This window comes from Gouania willdenowi, chromosome 3 (genome assembly GCF_900634775.1).
Source record: "Gouania willdenowi chromosome 3, fGouWil2.1, whole genome shotgun sequence".
NCBI classification, from domain to species: Eukaryota; Metazoa; Chordata; class Actinopteri; order Blenniiformes; family Gobiesocidae; genus Gouania; species Gouania willdenowi.
This window is the reverse complement of record NC_041046.1, coordinates 20104508-20121548: the sequence shown is the minus strand read 5'-3', so window position 1 is coordinate 20121548 and position 17041 is coordinate 20104508. Positions and strand designations below refer to the sequence as shown.

The following is a 17041-nucleotide window of genomic DNA, read 5'->3' as shown; positions in this document are numbered from 1 at the left end:
CAACCAAAAATAAATTTATTATATATAAATGTATTTAGAGAAAATCGCCTACCCTAGCTTTAATAAAAAAAAAATTACCGGTACTGATTTTTAAATTATTATTCTTTTTCAAATTAAAACACAATCTGTATTCTATACTTTTATTTTGTCGAATATGAATGTATTTCTAATTGTATTTAAAATGCAGTAAAAAGAAAAAGAAACATCTGAACTGGCACAACTTGTCACTAATTTGCGCTGCTCATTATTTGTAATACAGCATCGAAAACTAATTCTAGAGAAAAAAAAAAATCTTAAGGGTCGCTAGAAATTCTTGATGTCAAAATGGGGTCCTGAGGTTGGGAACCATTGTCTTAAAGGGAAAATAAGTACCGTAATCCCTACCAGTGTCTATTCTTTTTCTCTCTTACAACACATACCCATCACAACACACACACTTGGGACAAACCATCACAGGCACACACACACGCATTTGATGTCATGATTAGTTTTAAAATGCAAAAATGCAAATGCAAAACCACTTTCCTAAGAAAGCTTAAGTACGAAAGCGTATTGCATTCACTTGAAAAAAATAAATAAAAAATTTCAGAATAATACATTTTTTGGTTTATTTTTTGGGCTATTTTTTCAGTTTTTTGGACAAATTATTTTTTCTCCTGTTTTTCAGACAATTTTCTTTCTGTTTTTCAGGCTAATTTTTTTCTGTTTTTCAGAGGTTTTTTTCTGAATTATCAAGATACTTGGATATCAACTTTCTACCCATGTCAGGTCAATTACAGTATTCCAATATTTTCAGTGGTCTCCTGATCGTATCTTGAGTGACCACGTAGTCAGCCTGAATGCACTTCAAATGCATCATTTTATATCTATGGAAAAATGCCATATCTGTCCAACTGATGCTGAATAAATGTTTACTATGTCCCGCAGATCTGAATGGGCTTTCCTTCTGAACAACCAAACAAAATTAAAAGTACATTTTCACTAAATTAAACGAGCTCGCTCTCAATAAAGAAATAAATGTATCTGTTGTTTCAAATGCACTCTAAGCTCAGAAAAAAAATAATTGTCAGAGAAACAGGGAAAAAAATTAGCACAAAACCAGAAAAAATTAGTACAAAATACAAAACAGTATTCAGAAAAAACAGATTCTTTTATTCTTTCAAGTGAATGCAATACGCTTCCTCATTTAAGTTTTCTAAAAAGCTGAAAAAAAAAAAAGAAACAGTAAAGTTTCTCTTTTCTCTTTAAATAAAGCGTTCGGGTGCTGAAGTGAAGTCTCTCCTTGTTGTGCCAGGAAAACACCTTCCCTCCTGTATGCGAACAAGTCCCACATCGGACCCAGATTCTGAACCTCTTGAGTTAAGGTCAGAGTTCATCAGAGCGGAGGAGAGATCTGTGTCTGTACTTCAGACGTGACCCGGACTGACCTGTGAGTCTCTGACGGTGGTGCACACAGCAGGAGCCCTGTGTTCTTACACAGGAGCAGCTCTGTTCACTGCAATATTCTCCCTTTTTCTTCCTTTATGTCGTAGCAAATTAAAGACATGTCGAATTTGAAAAAGGTTGCCAAACGTGGGACTCTTCGCACATTTGATGGATTATTACCGGTAGTTATATTTCAAAGTGTAGAAGCAACAGACGTCTGCGTTTTGTACTCCACACTCAGCTTGGCGTAAAATTATTGTGAAAATGGTGTCTGTATGCTGTCTTTTCATGATGTTTTTATTAAAATGCATTTTTACAACCTTGATTAAAAATTATTGTGCGGATTGCTGCACAAATTGACAGTTAAGTGTGATATAATTGTCTCATTCTCTCCAGTTTCTTGCACAGAAATGTTCTTGTCTTTGTCCTCAGCAGGGACCAGATGGGTCATTTTGTTAAAAAGGAAAAAAAACAAAAAGTACTTGTCAGCTCTTATTATTTCAGAGAGAGTAGGAATGATTTTACTTTGCACAAATGACAGATTTCTTCATTTTCAAGTAACATTAGAGGTGAAATGTGCAATGAGTAGATTTCAAATACGCAAACCGTCTCTTTGGTGGAGTGAGGTACATATGTGTCTACCATACAACAAACGTAGGGATTAAACTCTCATTCATCCTTCACCATGAATCTTTGCCCTTAAATAACCACCATCCTGTGTTCCTCTCTTTCAGGTGTAGCAACAGTCCGAAGCTCCTCCTCCTGCCAAAATGGTGGTGCTGTCGTTGAAAATCTGTGTGCGACAATGCAACGTCGTCAAAACGATGCAGTTCGAGCCATCTACAGCGGTCTATGATGCATGCAGGATCATCAGAGAGAGAGTCCAAGAGGCTCAATCTGGACAAGGTGAGAATTTTTAGGAACAATCAAAGGTCGCAAACTTCTGTCCTGGAGGTCAGCAGTCCTGCATGTTAACTGGATGATGTTTCCACTTTAACTCATTGTAATAAATACATGTGATTAAAAAGCTCCACAGAAATGTCTGAGAGCAAGGGCAATCCAAACAATCATTGGTGATGGTAAACAAGCTGGCCTGTGGTTAAGATCCCTGAATTAGATTTTCCGGCACTCTTTATACCTTACATTTCACTTAAACAATATATTAAATAATTGATTAATATATTAGTAATTGAAAGAAAGATGTGTATATTTAGATTGTTTCAGTTTTATAGCAGGGTAACTTCATCCCTTTGAATCTGACAGATTATCAATGTCCTGTGGGGTTCCTCAGGGCTCTGTTCTTGGACCTCTTCTGTTTAGCCTTTACATGCTTCCTTTAGGACATTTTTTACAGAACTGTAAGGTTGATTATCAGAGCTACGCAGATGACACACAACTATATCTATCACTGAACCCAGATGACTATGGTCCCATTGAGGTGTTGTGTGACTGCTTAGGAAAAGTAAACTGCTGGATGAGTGAAAACTTCCTTCAACTAAACCATGACAAAATGGAGGTGATTGTCTTTGGTAACAAGGAAAAGAGGACTGCTGTTAACGAGTACCTTGAATCTCGAGCTTTAAAAGCTAAAGACCAAGTCAAAAACCTTAGTGTTCTGTTTGACTCAGATCTAACATTCAGAGTGAAAGGTTTAATGACTCAGAAAGATCAAGAGAAACTGGTCCATGCTTTTATCTCCAGCAGACTGGACTATTGTAATGGTCTTCTGACAGGAATCCCCCAAAAGAGCATCAAACAGCTACAGCTGGTTCAGAACGCTGTAGCTCAGGTCTGAACCAGAACAAAGAGGTCAGAACACAATACTCCAGTTTTAAAGTCTTTACACTGGCTCCCAGTCAGCCTCAGAATAGACTGGGACACTCTGATGGACTGAGCATTGATTCACGGCTCAAGTAGTCTGGGACATTTGGATGGCCTATCCTTTTCTGTTTGCCCTTCTGTTCACTAACCCAACCAGTCAAAGTGGATGGCTGCCACCTCTGAACCTGGTTCCGCTGGAGTTTTTTCTCCCCACTGTTGCTAAATGCTTGTTCATTTGGATTTTGTTGGGGTTTTTCTTTCTTTCTTACTATGGACTATGTTTTTTGTTCAGCGCTTTGAGATGACTCTGTAATCTGCTTTATATAAATAAAGTTGAGTTGAGAATAGACTTTAAAGTTCTGCTGCTGGTGTATAAATCTGTGAATGGGTTTGGTCCAGAATACATCAATGAGATATTAGTCAGGTATGAACCCAGCAGGTCTCTCAGATCTATGGACACAGGTCAGATAGTGGAGCTCAGAGCTCACAGTAAACATAGTGATGCTGCTTTTAATTGTTATGCTGCAAGGAACTGGAACAAACTGCCAGCATCACGTGAACATTTTTAAATCAAAGTTAAAGGCACTTTTTTTCTATACTGCGTATGATTGAGAGGGAGATTTTTGGTCATATTATTGTTGTTTTAATGTTTTTGCTGCTGATTTTAAATGTTTTACTGCTGATTTTTAAGCTGTTGAATGTTTTCTGTTGCATTTTTTGATCATGTAAAGAACATTGACTTGCCTTGTGTATGAAATGCATTATACAAATACATTTGCCTTGCCTTGCCTTTTAGATTTAAAACAATAGGGAAATAACTAGGTAGAAATATTTTTTTTTTTTAAATGAAAAAGCACTTCCAGGTTTTTGAATTATACAATTAAATTGTGTTCCTGAAAGAAAATTGGTTTCTGGTCATATGTTTGAGAGCTAGATTTGTGAATCGTATCTGAGTGACATAAAGATTTGGGTTCCACAAACATAGAAAGAGTTTATTATTTGAATACGCTGATGTTCCTTTATGAATATTAAATTCCGTTTCTAGTTTTTGGAGCGTCGAAATTTGAAATGTATTCATGGAAAGCCCCATGAGATGCAACATCTTGTTTCCAAGGGAGACCAAGAACATATAACATTTCACGTACAGCAAATTACGAAACATGAAACAACCAATACTGACAAAAAGACAACCCACAATCTCCCACCAACCCACATCTCAGGGTAAATATCTAGTACACGTAAATGTTTACAGTATATAGATCCACATACATCATACAACCAAATACAGCAGACATATACAGACATGGCAATACACATACATACTGTAAGCATAAGTTTACACACACAGGCTTGCATTTGTGTGAATTAGTAAACAACAGCTGGGTTCAGATTCTATGGTAGATGTTAGTGATTATGCTTCTGATTAAGCAACACTTCAGCCTCAACGTCGTTGTATTATTATTATTATTATTTTTAATTTTTATTTTTTTCTTCTTTTTTTATTACTTGTCTGCACATGCTGTCAAAGGTCAACACCACAGGAAGTGCAATCATTATGAGACAGCAATGCATATTTTGTTATTGCAATAAAATACCTTGATTTATTTTATTGCTTAATTGTGACCATCACCAGCCCTCCCTAAGGAAGGGTAAGAAATCTTTTATTATAGGGAGGATATAAAAAGGGAGAGCAGTGTTACACCTAAGTGGAGGGGGAAGGGGAGGGGAAAGGGAGCAGGGAGGAGAGACTCAAGGCAGGAAATAGAAAAGGTGGGGAAGAATAGACTGTTTTGCAGTGAGGGTGAGATGTGAGGTTGTAGAATATATTGTGCTTATTATGTTGTGTAATCCACCCAGTATGGTGACAAGTGTGAAGCTTAGCTATAATGGTGGTGGCTGTGAACAGGGGGAAGTCGTTGTATTATTAAACATGAGCCTCTTCATTGGTCTTTGTGTAGACTGTAAAAACACATTCATGTTCCACTATTCATTTACGCTCCATGTTTGATAGAGAGAGCAACTCCTGCGTCTCGTTTGAACCTGATCTGTCAATAACTTCCATCCTGTCTCTCACATGAACTCTTTTCTGTTCACACATTCAGCTTCAGACTACGGCCTGTTTCTGTCAGATGAAGACCCTCGAAAAGGCATTTGGCTGGAAGCTGGAAGAACTTTGGACTATTACATGCTGCGCAATGGGGTAAATACATTAGCCTGTTACTCACACAAACACACAGGTGTAAAGAGTACTGACATATCCTACTAAAGTAGAAAAACTGTTATTTGATTGAAATTGTACTCAAGTAAAAAGTAGCTCAATTTAATGGTTTGCAAAGTGAAGGTTACTAGTTACTTTCAGTAAATATGCCATGTACAGTATGAACTTAAAAAGGAAGAGGTGAGATATTGCTTACTTGGATCTTCATTTATTTTCTACAAATGCATTTGAATAAAATGTACATTTAAAAAAATAAAATAACGCTAATGAAATTATTTAAAAAAAAAAAAATTCTCAGGCTGAAATAACTGATTAATAATAATAATAATAATAATAATAATAATAATAATAATAATAATAATAATACATTCAAATAAATAAATAATATATAAACTAACTATAAAATGTTCTGAAAACAGAACCTATTCAATGCTGTCTTGGTGCGGTGCATTACGTTTAATCTGATTGGTCAACTATGATGAACTATGATGTGATGTATTTGATTGTTGTCTGGTCATTTAATTTTTTGTAGTTTCACAATGTCCGTTGATCATTTTAAAACAAAAGTACCCATAAGAGCAACTCAATTACAGTAACGTGAGTACTTGTAATCCGTTACTTTCACTTCTGCATAGGCACACGGGAAAAACTAGGACAAACTGTTACTATAGAGTGAATGTTTACTGTGAGTTGTTTGCAAAGGCTCCAGTATGCATGCAAAGAAACACACTAACACACACACGCACACACGCACACACACACACACACACACACACTCTCTGTCTTTTTAAACTAACTGTGCTAGTAAATATAAAGTGTATAACCTAAAATGAAAATCTACATAAAATGAATTACTTTTCTTGACTAATAAACATATTTATTGCTGATGTAAGTACACAACCAATACTATAGAGCTGGACTAATTCAGATAAATCATTGCTGTTTGGCTGTTGTTTTTCCATGCTCTAGATCTTGACTTTGTCCTCAGCTAAGTGTGACTTGTGTGAAATGATTATCATTATGTTTACTCACATGTGAGATGATGCTGTGAGTAGAAAAGCACCAGTCCAAGCATACCAGTAGCTTCAAGTTGAGGACTTGACTGTGACCAATGATTCTGAACCAAAATCTCTGGACATTGTTCTGCAGCAGGCTGTGATGGGCAGCCGTTAAATGAGGTTTTCTGGCTTCTATTCTCTGCTCTCTTCATGCATCCGGGATGCATTTGGTCATTTTTGTCAGCGATCTTTTTTTTTATTTCCTCTCCACGTAATTTGTGCATTCCTCTCTACTCGGTTAGACTGTTTCCTGATCTCTGTTTCTCTCTTCACCTTTGTGCTTTGGAGCAGGACGTTCTTGAATACAAGAAAAAACAGAGACCCCAGAAAATCAAAATGTTGGATGGAGCTGTCAAAACCATCATGGTGGACGACTCCAAAACAGTGGGAGAGCTGCTTGTGACGATATGCAGTAGAATAGGTACAACTCAACACTTATTGCTAATGTTCTATAAAAGATGTATTCTGGAGACTCTCTTTACAGTTTCAATATAAAGCTTTAATCTTCTACCAGGGTTGTGTTTGAATTATAATTGTAATCGCGTAATTGATAAATAATTATGGTGTAATTCGAATTTTATTTGTAATTTTAAAAATCTGTTGCTGTCGTAACTGAATTGTAATTGAGTTCAGATAATTGACTTTGTAATTGTAATTGCCATGAAAGTTCTATAAAAATTGTCAATTATAATTTCATTCAAAACTGGGGATATTATTATAATACAATTACAATTAATATATAATTATTGAAATATGTTCCAGATCAAGCTTTCACACATTTTACCATTAAAAAATCTAGTGGTATGCTCACACAAAAAGGGTTCAGACGCCCACACCAAAAATATTAAAACCAATATTTTCATTGATTAGGAAGCCTAACAAGGTAACCAATAGATAGGGAATAAATGAGATAATAAATAATTGTTTTTAGTGTATTTTACAGATGGCTTAGGACCCGTTATCATAAGAGAGTTAAGTTATTTATTTCAGGCTCAGTAATTGTGATTAATTGTAATTGAACTTTAGTTATTGGAAACGTAATTGTTATTGACTTTCTGAGGATGAAAAATGATCGTAATTGAATTGTAATTTGAAAAAAAGTGCTAGTCATTGTAATCATAATTGAACATGGGTAATTGTAAATGTAATTGAAACTGAAAAATGTAATTGACCCCAACCCTGACTACCACTAACAATAACATATTAAGAAGTTTGATAAGTGATTGTGTTTTTCTTGTTTTAAGGCAAAGCGTTTGCACGTTGAATATAAATGTGATATTCAAGAAAAAAAAAGGAAAACTAAAGCCACATGCATGATTTTGATTACTTGGATCAAATAAAACATGAATCCACTCGTACCTGATGGGAATTTCCCTTCTGATCTCAGGCATAACAAATTACGAGGAGTACTCTTTGATCCAGGAGACGGTGGAGGAGAAAAAGGACGATGGGATGGGAACTCTGAAGAAAGAGAGGACGCTGCTGCGAGACGAGAGGAAGATGGAGAAGCTAAAAGCTAAACTACACACAGATGATGAATGTGAGTTCAGGAAGCAGAGGAAAATGTGTGATATTAAAAGAAAAAAGTAGTCATCAACAGAGGTGTGAAGAGTACTGATATAACCTACTTAAGTAGAATTACAGTCACTTGATTGAAATTGTGTACAAGCACAAGTAAGTCATACATGAAATACTTAATTACAAGTAAAAAGTAGCTGACTTAAAAAGTAATCAAAGTAAAAGTTACTAGTTACTTTCTCCCCCTTTGTTTTATTTTTGCTAATACATCTTGCCACAGTTCCCTTACATACAGTAAACATCTCATGTATAAACTTTAAAAGGAAGAGATGCAATCTGACACAATTGGAAGTTAATTTATTTTCCACAAAGGCATCTGTATAAAATTAAAGGTTTGTCAAAATGCACAATTCTTTTTGAAATAAACCAATTAATTCAATTTAAAATTAAAAATGATCAGGCTCTAAGTATAGCGACATTTATTAACTCTAAAACTGAGAAACTAACCTCTATTCAATGCTGTTTTGGTGCCGTGCATTACATTTAATCTGATTGGTCGGCTATGATGTGATGCATTTGATTGTTGTTTAGTCATTTAATTCTTTTTGTGGTTTCACAATGTCCGTTGATCATTTAAAAACACAACACAATAATTTACTCAGTAGCGGTTTAAAATGTACTTAAGGGCACACTGTGTAACTTTTGGCCACTAGGGGTGCTAGACCGGTAACTTTCACACAAGCGCCCCCTAGTGGCCACAAGCGCCGCAGCACCGTTGCAAAAATCAACAAACAGTCAGTCGGGCCAGCCTCCTTTCGTCTTTTGATTGTGTATGCAGACAGTATTTGACCTGTAACTTTAGGATAAGGATTAGCTCTAAGGGCTTGGGTCTCCCCGCCGCTGGAGGCCCGGCGCCACCAACGTGGCAAGGTGGGCCGAGCGGCGGTGGCGGCTGCTCCTCCAGCCCCATAAACTACCATATTGTGCTCTTTTGGCTGTAAACAGAGGCTAAACTCATTACAGCTGCCCACAGCAATGGCGCCGGGTCGGAAAATGCCCGTATGTTGTGACGTCACGTGGGAACTATGTATATCTGTGCCTGTGGTCATGTGACTGCCGTAAAGTGAAACGTTGTCCAGGTATTCTCCAGGTCACATGACCTGGCCAAAGACGGTCCGTCTCTCCAAACTTACAAAGTCGGTATTTCAAGAGGGCATCCCCCCTCCGGAGCATTGATACTGTCAAGCCCTGTATATTGGCCTGAGGAATCATTTAAAATAACTAATATGGGTCAACTCTTTAGGTCAAAAAGCCCATGGTGTGCCTTTAAGTACAAGTAAAATTACTGATTTAGAAATATATCCATAAGAGCTACTCAATTACAATAATATGAGTACTTGTAATCCATTACTTTCACGTCTGGTGATCAAAAAGTCACCAAAGCCTTTTACCTTTCACTAGCATTTATTTATTTATTTATCTATTTAGTCTGTTAGCAGGATTACAACAAAAGTGGAGGGGATTTGGATCAATTTACTGATTCTGGATCAGTTTGAAACATTTTAAAATCCATATTGCACATCATTGGCAATATTTAAAAAATTCATACCTATGTTTGGATCCTGATCGTGCATTTTATCGTGATTTTTTGAAGAATTAAGAGTGTCCATACATTTGTACCTACTGTATTATACTGTGTATATTTGGCAAAGAAGATATTTGGCGCTTGGCGGAGGTTTGTATGTAAGTTTTTAAAGAAACCATCCCTTTTTCAACATTTCTAGATCTTGTTGACTAAATCGATATTTGATCTTTATTTTCAGTGAACTGGTTGGATCACAGCAGAACATTCAGGGAGCAGGGTGTCGAGGAGAGCGAAACTCTTCTGCTCAGGCGCAAGTTCTTCTATTCGGACCAGAATGTTGACTCCAGGGATCCGGTCCAACTCAACCTGCTTTACGTCCAGGTCTGACCTTCATTTCAATGCAAGGCTTCTTTTAGTTGCTGAGATACAATTTGTTTAGTCATTAGCGTGTCGCCCTTTTATTGCACATTGTTAAATCAAATGGAACTTAATGGATATTTAGTAGATAATGACTTTTACAGCAGTAAAGACCACCATTTACATTTACCACCACAGCCTGTCCTAAACATTAATACACTTTAGCACAAGCAAAGAAATCTTTTCGTTAGTATAAACACACCTAATGAGCAACAGAATGAGTCGAGCTGCTATAAACCATTACTATCTTCTTGGACTATTGTCTAAAGATAATCAGCATCAGAAATGGAAACACTCTGAGACAGTTTTATTACCTCAGAACCAGATGATTTGAAGCTAGCACTGAATCAAAGTATCTTTAATACACCCAAGGCTGTAGTTTTTTCACTTAAGAGAGAGCATTGGGATGAACATTCACATAACTGGTTCTCTATTTGATGATTAATTATAGGAAATTCCTCTTTTTCAGGCCCGAGACGATATCCTGAACGGTTCCCACCCGGTGTCGTTTGATAAGGCCTGTGAATTTGGAGGCATTCAAGCCCAAATCCAGTTTGGGCCTCACATAGAGCACAAACACAAGCCGGGATTTTTGGAGTATGTTTCCCTTCTTTCCCCTGACAACTTCGCTGTAATGAAAGAGGATAACAAAATTGTTCACATATTAGTCTATTCAATCTACGGTATCATTTTTAAGTCACGGTTCTCAGTCCTTATTGCTTGTGTTTCTTTTACTTTTAAGTTTGAAGGAGTTTCTACCCAAAGAATATATCAAGCACAGAGGATCTGAGAAGAAAGTATTTCAGGTATTAATGTGTTTATTTATATTTTAGTGAGTTTCACAGATTTTGGTACTCAGATGACAAAACCATTATTTATCCCTACAAAGGATCACAAAAACTGCGGTGAGATGACCGAGATCGAAGCCAAAGTGAAATATGTCAAACTGGCCAGGTCTCTGCGGACATATGGAGTCTCTTTTTTCCTTGTCAAAGTAAGTTGAATATTGATTTGTCTTTGATCTTTGCGCTTTCACCCAGAGGTTATGGCAATGCCTCAGTCCCAACTCATTCAAAGAGGCGTAATGTGAGAAATATATGCCCGAGTTAATTTTCCAACTAGTTTTTTGTTCTTTTATACTTCTGTAGTCTGATCCTTTTATCTGCAGAGTGTGAAATTGGTGCTTTGGGATTGGAGTTGACTGGATAAAGGGTTTGATGGCAGTACCCAGCAGGAGAAAAGTTTCTATCAGTGGAAGTTCTCAAAGCAGCAATTTAGGTTTTTTACACATCTGCCTACAGGGATACTAAAAACTATACTTTCACAATGAATCAAGTAGAAAAAGGCTAAACCATGAGATGAATTCAGTGAAAGTCTAGAACTCTTGGCTCTTTGTAAAACTTCATCTGATGTTATTATTCACAAAAAATAACACCGCTCCAACAGCACAAGCCTTCGCCAAGCACCAAATATCCTCTTTCACATACTGGCAGTTATCTGGATCAGTGATTCTGATCATGGTATCAACAATTTATTTATTTATTTAATTTTTTTCACTTTGTCTGCACATGCTGTCGAAGGTCAACACTACAATAAGTGCTATCTTTTAAAGATAGAAATGCATGTTTTGTTATTGCAATTAAATAAATTGAGTTTTTTATTGTGACCATCACCAGCCCTCCCTAAGGAAGGGTAAGAAACACTTTATTAAAGGGAGGATGTAAAAAGAGAAGGCAGTGTTACATCGAGGTGAGGGGGAAGGGAACAAGGAAGAGGAAGTCAGGGTAGGAAATGGAAAGGGTGAGGAAGAGTTAACTGCTTTAAAGTGAGAGAGATGTGATGTTATAGTTGTGCATATTGTGCTTATTATATTGTGAAATTTGTTCAGCTCGTCTGGTGGCAAGTGTGAAGCGTAGGTATAATGGAGTGAGTGGTTATACCTAAAACTGGTGTTTGGGATCAACGTGTCTAAGGGTAAGCCCAGTACGAGTTTATCCCACAGCCCAAGGCGTGCTAGTGCGTCCATGACCAATGTATGTGCAAGAATCTGGAGGGTGGAGGCAACGGTCGTACCCTCCGTGGGGCGGTGTGTTGAGGTGTGATTAAAATTGGAGGGATTGGTAGGGCAAATTGAGGTGGGAGTGCCGCCTCTGTGCCACTACATTGTAGCTCAAGCGGCGCCCCCCCCCCTACCCTTGGCCCTGCCATTCCGCCCCCCAAGGGTTGGATAGGGGTGTGGTGGACAAAGTGAGTGAGGCAAACCAGCTGGAAGTGAAGTGTGCGGCCCATCCATACAGTGGGTCACCGAAGAGGGTGGATGGAGCAGACTGGCACGCTGTACCGCGGGCCCCAGGGACGCACAGAGCAGCACACCATGGGGGTGCCATCACGCGGTCCCCCCGAACCATGTCGGCCCCATGGAGCACGGCAGCACCCCCACCTGCCCAAGCACTGCGGGGCACAAGCCACACGCCGGCTCCGAGAGGCCCGCCCCACCTTAACAGGGAGCGGCGGCGCCTCAGAGAAGCCCGCACCAGGACCAAAACAGACCCGCACGGCCCCATAATACAACACAGTCCACTCTTGTCGGCCCCCCCGACAAGAGAAGAAGCCATCAACCGCCCAAGCAGGGCCACCCCACCAGTCAAGGACCAATAAGCAGGCGAACCCAAGCACCCCCTGCCAGCGTAGTTCCCCCCCCTGGATCTGTCCAATGATGTGTTAAGCACCAGATTGAATTATTCAATTCAATTTTAAGGCTTGGAAGAAATCCCTATCAACCTTAAAAATGATACAGTAGGTCCAATTCTATGGGCAAAATCACAATGAAAGCGTAAGATCTGTCTTTAAAATGTCTTTAGAATATTCTTTGAGCTCAGAAGAAAAAGCTAATTGGCTATTTTGGTCCATTTAGATTTATAACAGCTGGAGAACCAACCTTTAGGATGTTTATACTTTTTTTTATAATGACAGGCTGGATTTTAAGGGCCAATTTTATGTTGTAACATTTAATGTAAAGTTTAATGAATACTTTTATTGTGTATTTGTGTGCATTTCCACGCAATGGCTGTTGTGAAGTCAAGGAAAAAAAATGCTTATTATTCATATTTTTAGTTTGTTTTGTTTTAGAAAACTCTCATATGTCACTCTTCACACTGTTTGCTATATTTCATTGCTTTTTTTTAAAGCATTAAACCATCTCCTGGTTACTGCTCCCTTTTGTCAGTTCTACATTGTTTCTGTTCACCTTTGCTGGGTGTTGTCATCCTTGAGTAAAATTCAACCAAGCAGAAAGATCTTTAGAATAAGCATGGAAAAAAGTACCGCCTATAGACTCTCACCTATAACCTCCAGAGGGTTTGGAGAGTTTACAGGCCCTTCAGGGTTTTTGCATAACTCACCTCTTTGCCCTCCCGTCTCAGTCCATCACATTCAGTTCATTTGCTCCTGGACTGCCCCTCCTCTGCAAACGCCTGCTCTTTTCATGCAAGAAATGGAAAAGTAGAACATTTGGTTTGTTAACTTGGCAAGGAGGTGGATTATGACATGAAAAGTGTAGTGAAAATGGGAAGAGCTCTATAAGTGTTGACAGTAGGCGAAGTTATGTTTTAACTGATACCTGGGGAACTTTAGATTTTTTAATCACAGTTTTGCTCATCGTATAACATTGTGACACAAGAATTTGGCTTTTAAGTCCATCTGTTAATGAATGTTTTGCTTGATATGTTAATTTGTATGCTGGAGGCCTTTTCCTCATAAAGATAAAAAAAAAGCTCCCGGAGACAAAGAAAAACTAAAATAAATCATGTTTTGTTTGCACAGAAGGTTGTTAATTGACCTTTCATTTATTCAGTCAGTTCTTATTCATTTACTTCTTGGTTCATTTAAATACATCACTTGGCCTTAAAAGAAAATGTGAAAATACGAACAAGAATATTTGGAACATCAAAGCTGAAGCAGTGGTGTCAATAACAACAATAATGATAATATTAAGATTAAAGAATAAAGATAAAGTAAATCTTTTGAATGAAAAGATGGAAATGAAAGTGTTAGAAATGCACATGAAACATGTACAAGTACAACACGAGGAGGTTCAGAAACAACTTTTGTCTTAACTAACAGAAATAAAAACAATAATATTTATTCCATATGCTTGATGGTCCTACAGTGTATCCCAGTTTAAAGTTTACATCTAATTCATTCAATTTCTGTAACCTACACAGTCAGGCTATCTATCACACCTCAACGCTGTAAATGTAGCAACATGCAGAATTGCCAACAATTATTTGACAGAAGTGTTTGAATTACATGTATTTTGTTGTTTTCAATCTTCAAATGAATTAACAGAATGATATAATTTTATTTAGAAAAGTGATCGCTGTGTTACATATCTGTAATGGACCTTTTAGAGCTGCCTTTACACTCACATGGGTTATGTCAAAAAGGTTCTTTGACGCTCATACTCATGGAAACTCATGGAAATTGCAATATTGTTAAAATCCTCCCACTATAACCATCAATGCTGAATAAATCAAAAATGGGAAATTTAATTTTTGACTTTTTTTTTTAATGACAATCTGCTGGTTTGCATGAATATACATATCTTTCAGTCACAACGAAATAATGGACTTTGGTTCCTTTTCGCTGCATCAGTTGATGTAATGTGACGATGACGTGTTATGGCTGCCATGTTGTTTCAGGAGAAGATGAAGAGCAAGAACAAACTGGTGCCAAGGCTCTTGGGAATCACCAAAGAGTCTGTGATGCGAGTGGACGAGAGGACCAAAGATGTGGTTCAGGAGTGGCCACTTACCACCGTCAAGAGGTGGGCGGCGTCACCCAAGAGCTTCACACTGGTGAGACACTTTGTACCATCACTCTGCATTCCCCTCAAACAGCGCTTTCAAAAATCTGAAGCATGTGTCGAAAACATTTCACTGGGTCTAACTTTGTTGTAGTCCTAAATTTATACTTGTGTTTATTGATGATGTCAGAAACCATAGACCAACAGACAAGTGTTCCATCTTATAGCTATGGATGGTGGAGGTTTGCTGTTGAATTAACAGAACTTGTCCCAGCTGGTAATTCTGCTGAGAGCTTTGTTAACTTTTTTATCAGATTTGGAGATATAATGTTAGATTAGTTTTCTGCTACAGGGGCACAGACTGGTGAGATAGAAGATGAAAATTAAATGTTTAAAGCATATTAATGTAAAAGTATGAAAAAATAAACTGGATCCAAGTTAGTTTTCTGTGTACAAGTTTATGAGTAATGTTTCCCTTTTGTGCTTTCTAACAAATGATAGTTCACAGCGAACACAACCACAACTGTGCATATAATAATGAATGTAGATGAATTGAAAATACACAAAATGGTTTTGTGCACACCTAACATTAAAATAATAATAAAAAAAACCCCCAAATTAAATAAAGACTAAGATGAACTAATCATCAAATTTTATTCCAGAAACAGAATAAATAATAATTAGTAGTTTACTGGTAATCACAAAATGGGTATTTTGGCTCAAACTGCTCACAGATGTCCAAAAATGACGAGCATTAAAATTTGAAATAGGATCTACTGTACAAACGCATTTCCAAAGCTGAATACTGAAAGCTTTTTATGCACACATTAAAAAAAAAATTAAAAAAAATTATATATATATATATATATATTTTATTTTATTTATTAAGATAAAAAACTCAATTTAATGTTCTGAAATGCTGAGACCTTTTTCCACAACAATGTGTATGTTTGTTGGAAAACCCTGTGCTATTATTTATACATTAACTTTGTCTCAGTGTTTACCAGTGAGTGGGATAAGATGAGGTCACAGCAAAGAAGGAGCTGCATGTGTGACAACAAAATTACGTTGTAACACCTTTTGTCATTCGCAGTAAACAAACAAAATGTACTTTTTTATAACGAATGAAGATTTATTACTAGGAACCTTCAACTAAGTTATTAGTTATGTATTATTTAATAACAACATCTGCTAGCAGGTACACAAAGGTATCCAGTCTCTCTGATTGGAGAAGTGTTGCCAGGTTACTCATGTTTTGAGGCAGTTTACAGCTCAGTATCATGGCAAAAAAAGATATCAAGGCACATAAACATTTTTGTGTAAAAGTAACTAGTACTGATGTTTGATTTTTTTTTTTTTTGAGTTGAGCTAGATTAACAACTGGTTGAGCAAACGCTACATGCTAACCGCTAATTCTGTTGCGAAGTTGAGGTTTTGTTTTGTCTTATTTTTGAACAGCATGTTAAGTTGAGGTTTCCTTTATTCAGACAAGGTTTGTCAGGAAATGTTTATCAAAATGAATCTTGCTGGAACTATTACATGGAAGTCGAGTGAAAGTTCAAAGGAAACATCAAAGGCGATCAGCACGACTCCTCTGATGAAGACTGGCAGTTGACAGTCGAAACATGTCGGGAGATAAACATTTCCTGAAACACCCTGTCTGAATAAACGCAACGTCAGCTTTAAAAAGGAGGCAAAATTCCTCTCGCTGGCACTAATTCTGTTAAATAGTTAATGACGTCAAAAATAGGCTAATCAAGAGTTGGCGTCACTGACGCACACCAGACGTCCACTGGATTTTCTTCCTCTTTGTTTAACAACATAAAAAAAACTAGTTATAAATGAAAAATGTGTGTGTGTGTGTGTGTGTTTTATACTCGTGTGTGTTTGCATGGGTAGGACTTTGGGGAGTACCAGGAAAGCTACTACTCAGTCCAGACTACTGAGGGGGAACAAATCTCACAGCTCATTGCTGGTTACATCGACATCATTCTGAAAAAGGTGAGTTGTTCATGACTGGATGGATTCTAATGAATTAAGAACCTCGGGTGGCAGACACAATCTCAGTCGCGTTGGCAGCTGACAGAGCCGAGCCGTACTCTCTTTGTCACTCTGAGTTAAATAGAAAGGAGGCAGGAGGAAAACGCACAGGTACGCCGCACACGCGTATGCAGTTAATCACCAGCAGTCAACCT

General features: G+C 37.5%; 1 protein-coding gene across 5 annotated transcripts in view; it reads left to right on the top strand.

Annotated features, from left to right (window-relative positions):
• Positions 1-17041, top strand: part of tln2a (talin 2a) — a 130664-nt gene that overhangs the window by 49508 nt on the left and 64115 nt on the right. For 2 of the 5 annotated variants that reach the window (XM_028438619.1, XM_028438597.1), the window contains exons 1-10: positions 2196-2331; positions 5349-5446; positions 6814-6943; positions 7910-8062; positions 9864-10006; positions 10512-10639; positions 10785-10848; positions 10932-11036; positions 14743-14898; positions 16746-16847. In XM_028438619.1, coding sequence (XP_028294420.1) covers positions 2196-2331; positions 5349-5446; positions 6814-6943; positions 7910-8062; positions 9864-10006; positions 10512-10639; positions 10785-10848; positions 10932-11036; positions 14743-14898; positions 16746-16847 — 1215 coding nt within the window. Of the gene's footprint in view, positions 1-1298; positions 1430-2159; positions 2332-5348; positions 5447-6813; positions 6944-7909; positions 8063-9863; positions 10007-10511; positions 10640-10784; positions 10849-10931; positions 11037-14742; positions 14899-16745; positions 16848-17041 lie in introns of those variants that run through there. The other 3 variants (XM_028438615.1, XM_028438606.1, XM_028438626.1) reach the window with 3 other exon arrangements.